Source organism: Sinocyclocheilus anshuiensis, unplaced genomic scaffold (genome assembly GCF_001515605.1).
Source record: "Sinocyclocheilus anshuiensis isolate Anshui unplaced genomic scaffold, SAMN03320099.WGS_v1.1 scaffold55, whole genome shotgun sequence".
Lineage (NCBI taxonomy): Eukaryota > Metazoa > Chordata > Actinopteri > Cypriniformes > Cyprinidae > Sinocyclocheilus > Sinocyclocheilus anshuiensis.
Window position 1 is genome coordinate 865,340 of NW_015549647.1, and position 6,531 is coordinate 871,870.

Sequence of the window (6,531 nt, forward strand, 5' to 3'; positions counted from 1 at the left end):
CACATTTCATTACACCAAATACACAAAATAATGTTCTTTTTAGCAACATCATATGACCCCTTTAATCAGATGACAGAAGGCATGTAGTAGATTGTGAGAACAGTTTTTTTCTAGAGGTCGACCGATTAATCGGCTGATTTTTGGCATTTTTTAATTAATCGGCATCGGCCGATTGTGCTGCAAATTAGGCCGATTTATGTTTGTGAGCGCAGTGCTGATTTGATTACAGCCGTTACCGGGGAAACGGCTATATCTCCCGCTCCAACAGCGCCTCCTGCTGGCGGAGAATGAATTTACATTTGCAAGTCCGTGGGAAACACTGCTGGCGGAGAATGAATTTACATTTGCAAGTCTGTGGGAAACACTGGTGTCTGTCAGCAAACATAAACAAAAAGCATGCTTCAGAACTGTTTTGAGAAGGTGCTTAAGTTTTGAGCCATGTATTATTACTCTGAATTAGGCTACTACTACTATTATTATCTTGTACCCTGCAATAATCATTTACTCAAACTCACTTTTATGAAATGAAGGAAAAAAAAAAAAAAAGAAAATCGGCCAAACATATCGTCCAAAAAAATCAGCATCATATATCGGCCATCGGCTGCCCTGATTTCTAAATATCGGCATCGGCCAGTATTAAAACCCATATCGGTCGACCTCTAGGTTTTTCAGCAAAGTTTTGATCATGTTGATAATTTAGAGGGTTTAAAAATTATGTATCAAATATGATCACTGGTGAAGATCAAGTTTTTGTACATTTTTGGGAGGTTATAATTCGTGCGAAAAAAGAAGAAAAAAAAAAATCTTGGTTCAGTGTACCTGTAGTCATGCTGTCTGAGGCAAGTTTATCTTTTTCCCCAGATAACGTCTGAGGTGAGGATGCTGTTTTTTTCCACTGCACTGCCACCCCTGATGCAGGTTCTGATTTGATTTGGGATGCCCGTTCAGTGCCCTCCCTCTTCATGAGCTCATACAGGGCCTCTATGGGTGGGACTTTCAGGGACCACCTTACTCCCAGCTGTCGTAAGTGACCACGTGCATGACAGGATAGGGCTTTACGAGTATCAAACATCTCGCCGCAGTAATCGCAGCATACGAACGCTTTGGGCTCCTGCTTCTCGGGCTTAGGGGCTGTGGAAAGCAGACAGAAATCATCATAAACTGAAGTGATTCACAATAAAACGAAATACTTGCTGTTGATAGTTACAGTTTCTGCAGGTTTTATGAAGGCACGTTTAAGACTATTAAAGGCCTTTTTTTTAAGACAATACTGCTTTCTTGCAATCTATGCTAGATTGCAATAATAAGTACAATTATGTAATTATTGTGGCTTTTCAAACTTTACATTTCTTAAATTTATACCTTTAATTCAATCATAAATGAATAGCACACCTAAGGCTGAAAGATCTACAGAAAGTTTAAATACAATCCACATATTAACTGGTGTCAGCTGAATTAATTGCAAGAATTTGTGGAGAAGAAAAAAAAAGAAGAACAGAAGTAACACTCATTTTTACGCACCGATCACAGGTGATCTAACGGTGTTGGAATCAGATAGAGGTGTTAAAGGGCTGGTGGGAGTGCTTTGTGGCTTAGGAGACTCTATGATAGAGATATCAACTTCCACAGGCTCGTCCTTTGGTCTTGGGATCACAGTCCTGGAGCCTTTTTTGGCCTTTGGAACTTTGTGAGGAACAGGAAGAGGAGAGGAAGGATGGGTAATGGGTTTAGGGGATGAGAGGAGAGGGGGTGCAGAAGGGGATACAGGTGGGGTCAGCGAGGGTGGACACAGGGGACTGAGAGATCCCACAGAACCACCACGCTGGGCCATGACCTCTCGGAGAGTGGCTATGGGAGACCCGTGGACGGACCACTCTGTGATACCCATCTGACGCAGGTGATAGCGGGCATGACTGGCCAGGCTCTGACTCTTCTTAAACTTCTCGTGACAGAACTCACAGTTGACATCTTTAGATGACTCGCCTTTGTTATGAAAAAAGAAAAAAGTATGGACACGTTTTTGTTACAGAACTGTATCTGATGGTATATTTGATGGTTAAAGACTGAACAAAGGCAGTTGGTCTGTTGGTTATTTGATGTAAAATCATGCCTTAATTCCCACTGTGAAGAAGCTTAAGGTGAACTGTATATTAGACACATTACTGTTCAAAAGGGATTGGTAAGATTTTTCTAATGCTTTTTTCTTATGCTCACCAAAGCTGCATTTATCAAAAATAAAGTAAAAACGGTAGTATTGTAAAATATGACAATTTTAAACTGTGCTTTGCTTTAATGTATTTTAGAATGTAATTTATTCCTGATTGCAAAGCTGAATTTATCATGATCCTTCAGAAATTAGATTCTGATTTGGTGCTCATTTCGTATTATCATAATCATCACTGTATTATTATGTTGAAACAGTTGTGCTGCTTAATATTTTTTGTGGAACCATGATGCATTTTTTCTGGATTCTCGGATGAACAGAAAGTTCAAAATATCAGCATTTATTTGCAATTTTCTGTAACAATGTAAAGCCTTTACTGTCACTTTTGGTCAATTTAATGCATCCTTACTGAATAAAAGTATTTATTAAAAAAAAAAAATAAATAAATAAATTGTTACTAACCAAAAAAAAAATAAAAAAAATATGTCTATTTGTTTAAAACAATTTTTAGAACTAAGTTCCCACACTTTTTTTGACTAATGACTGAGAAATTTCTATAGAAACGCATAATATTTAACAAAAATATTCATATTTATTTACCATAAATAAAGTAATTTCCATTACTTAAAATTGTATTAATTTCATGAGTTTTCTAGGCCTGGAGTTCAAACTTTTAAAATTCCCTGATTTCCTTGTTTTCCATAACCGTGTTTTTCTATAAACTATCATAAACCCCTAGGTCCACACAAATTCAAGGTATTCCAACATTCTTCAAAAATAAAATTAAACGAATAAAGTAAATAACTAAAATTTTCACCTTGAGAGGGTGATTTCAATTCTGCTTTTTTACCAAGGTGCAAGCTCGCTGAAACATCTAGAGAAATCTTCTGCTTCTTCACTGAGGGAGGTGATTTCAATTCTATTTTCTCGCTGAAAGGCAATTCCTCTGAAACATCTGTAGAAATCTTCTGATTTGTGTTTGGGGGAGATGGAATCAATTCTGAGGGAGGTGATTTCAATTCTATTTGGCCGCTGAGTGGCATGTTCCCTGAAACATCTAGTGAAATCTTGTGCTTTCTGGCTGAAGGAGGGGACTTAAACTCTACTTTGTCGCTGAGGGGCAAATTTCTTGAAAAGTCCTGAGAAATAATCTTCTTTTTGATAGGGGGAGGTGTTAGAAGAATGGATGTCAGCCCATTAAACGACAGAGGAGCAAGAGGGGGATTTTTGCTGATGGCTGACGAGGTGGAAGGAGTGGAGGGTGATGTGTATTTCTCAAAATCCGACCCTTCCAGCTGCCCAGCACTGACCTTTTCCTTGAAGTCTTCACTCTGAATTAATTTATGAAGCATGTCTATGGGAGCACCTTTAGAGTCCAAATTCACACCGAACTGCCGCAGGTGGGCCCGTGCGTGGCTGGAGAGACCTTTACGGGTCTCGTACCACGCTCCACATAATTCACATACATGGACATCATCCCTCACTGTAGAATTCATCATAGTTTCTGGTGAAAAAGCACAAAACACATTTAAAAATTAACTGGAATGTTACAAGCAAGAACTGCTTCATCATTTTAACTAGCTTGCTTTATAGAGTGGTACAATTTGCTGGTCCATTTTTTTCTTTTTTTGGAATGTATCCTACTTCCAAAGCACATACCAAAACATTTTTAATACTGTTACCTAAATTGAGTGGGACATCTGTTTCCTTCGGAGCCCAGAGGGGCTTGGCTGAGGCCAGTGAGAGGGAGGTAGACGGACTGCCATCACTGAGCCTGAATTCCACATCCTTATGAAGAGACAGGGCTGAAGATGGAGTGGACACTACAATCTTCTTAGAAGATGCTTTACGAGGCTTCCCTACAGCGAAAGGCGAAGAAGAGCGACCAGATGCTGCTGATCCTTTTACAGCAATGGGGGAAGACGAGGAAAGGGCATATTTTTTCTTTACAAGGTTGGATATTTTAATCTTCAGTTTGGGCCCAGAATCCTTTTTGAGCTTGGGGGACTTTGTTTTGTATTTTTTAACAGGGCTGACCTGTTTTTCGAGCTTGGGTAGAGTTCCACCTCTTTCTTTCATTAGCTGGTACAGGAGGTCTATAGGAGCTCCACTACTGTCGGACACAGCCACTCCCAGCTGCCTGAGATGATACCGGGCATGACTGGAAAGACCTCGCCTGGATTCAAAACTGGTCCCACAAAACTCACAACTATGGATGCCTACTGTAAGAAAAATGCATAATGTTATGATGCCTGTTTTTCCTAAAGAGAATGCATTGTGTTTTCTAGACTGTAACATAAAGGGATTACTGCGGATTAAAAAAGAAAAAAAAGTGTCAGTGATTTTAAAGGAATAATTCACCCTAGAATAAAAATTCAGTTCCTCAGAATAACATTTAGAATAACATGAGGTTAAATACAGACAGCATTTTATTTTTGGGTGAAAATTATTTTTAAACTAACTCTGTTCCCAGCTGAGGCTGGAATACTCAACTTTTCACATTTTCAAACAGATTTTAAAACACTAGGTATCACACACTTGCTGACTTTGCAAAAAAAATTGGCCTCGTATGATAAATGACCGACGATCACACACTACATAGACTTTCAGGTCGTTCCGAAGACAACAAAATCACACAGATGCATGGTGAACGAGAACAATATGTGTTCTAAAATCACTCAAAGCATCAAACATGTTTGATATCCCGCAGCTGTATGGAATCACAGTCTGAAGGTTAAAACAAAGTTTGTAATCATTATACACTATGCGATTTTCTGCTAAATCTGTCAGTACTGCCCAGTATGTGCAGACTGGCTGACTTTCTAAAACGAGGCAAAAGTCGAGTATTCTAGCCTTTAAAGGGGTCATATGATGCGATTTCAATTTTTCCTTTCTCTTTGGAGTGTTACAAGCTCTTGGTGCATATTTCATTACACCAAATACACAAAATAATGTTCTTTTTAGCAGCATCATATGACCCCTTTAAACACAGTTAATCATCTAAACTCTGTCTTTGGTATACTTACAGTCAGAGTCCTCCAAGTCTTTATTCAAGCCTGCCTCCAGACACTCTTTAGAAACGGTGGTGGCAGTGTTTGTCTTCTTTTCTGTGTCTGGTGCGGTCTTCTCCATGGCTGGAATCTCCTCCTGGCACTTAGACAAACAATGATACGTTTAGACCAGTTTCTTCTAAAAATGCAACTTACCTAAAAGAAAAAGAAAAAAAACTAACACAAAGACAATTTTCGCATACTGTAGAGATGTCCGAAAAACATAAGTTATCTATTTACGTTAACCATTGTTACCAAAATACAATAGTAACTACACATATTAATACATTAAATAGTATTACATAAGTAACATTTATTAGCAAATATGTATTACCCATCACTGTAAGAAAAAATACAAAATAAATCAAAATAAAAAAGACTCTAAATGCTTCTTACGCTGCAGAAAACATGTATTCACCTTTATTATTTTATTATGATGATTTTACAGTAGCAGCTATGTTTTTTTTATCAGGAAGTATAGCAATTGTTTTTGAAAAGGTAATGTTTACATCTTACTGTAACACTGACAAGCCATTCACAGCGATTCGTTTACTTCGTTTAATTCGTTAAACATTTCTTTCTCTATTAGAATACCTGGATGAATTCATGCATAATGATTTATTTGAACGATTATCACTACTGGACACTTTAATGCTGTGCGGTGATGATGAACCAAAAACAACCTTCTCATCTCGAATCATTTCGTGCATCAGTTCCAATCATAGAACACAATGGACGCGCACATGCAGCTTGCACGAGCTAATTATTTAAGTCGATTAAAAAGGTTTGCTCAGTGTGCAAAGGCACTGAACATCTGACCTGTTCGGCTACACGTAGCTAACCAGATTTAAAACAAAATGTTGAAACACATAATGCTCAAAAGTACCTTTAAGTGTCGAGGCTTCTATTACAGGTGGGAAGGCAGGCACTTTAATCAAAACAGCACAATTGAGCTGCAACAACCAGGCAAAATCAATCGATAGCTCATTTAGAAAACACTACACGCCGTAGAGGCGTGGCTGCTATTGGAACTAGATCAGCAGGAACTGGCGCTCTCTCTGGCAGTGCCACTTCCGGTGGCATCCCCAGCTGCCACTGGCAGCTGCACGGTCTTTCTCGCCGTTTTTGCTGTTTGCTCGGTAAAAACTACACTGTTCTTAAAACTGCTGCTGCCGCTAGCCAATACTGTACATACGCACAAACATGTCACGGAATGCCAGGAGAAAACAAGGATAGATAAGTGCAGTTTATTAAAGTATAAAATAAACAGAACAGAAACGTGGCAAAAGGTAATCCAAAACACAGGGAACAGATAAC

At 38.7% G+C, this 6,531-nt stretch overlaps 1 protein-coding gene across 5 annotated transcripts in view; it reads right to left on the minus strand.

The window, feature by feature from the left end:
* Window positions 1–6,224, minus strand: part of LOC107660010 (protein Wiz-like) — an 11,964-nt gene extending 5,740 nt beyond the window's left edge. The window contains exons 1-6 of one of the 5 annotated variants that reach the window (XM_016449146.1): window positions 6,101–6,224; window positions 5,191–5,317; window positions 3,847–4,386; window positions 2,982–3,668; window positions 1,522–1,983; window positions 820–1,131 (exon numbers count right to left, since the gene is read on the minus strand). In XM_016449146.1, coding sequence (XP_016304632.1) covers window positions 820–1,131; window positions 1,522–1,983; window positions 2,982–3,668; window positions 3,847–4,386; window positions 5,191–5,296 — 2,107 coding nt within the window. In that variant the 5' untranslated portion in view covers window positions 5,297–5,317; window positions 6,101–6,224. The other 4 variants (XM_016449147.1, XM_016449144.1, XM_016449145.1 and 1 more) reach the window with 4 other exon arrangements.
* Between the last annotated feature and the right edge of the window lie 307 nt (window positions 6,225–6,531).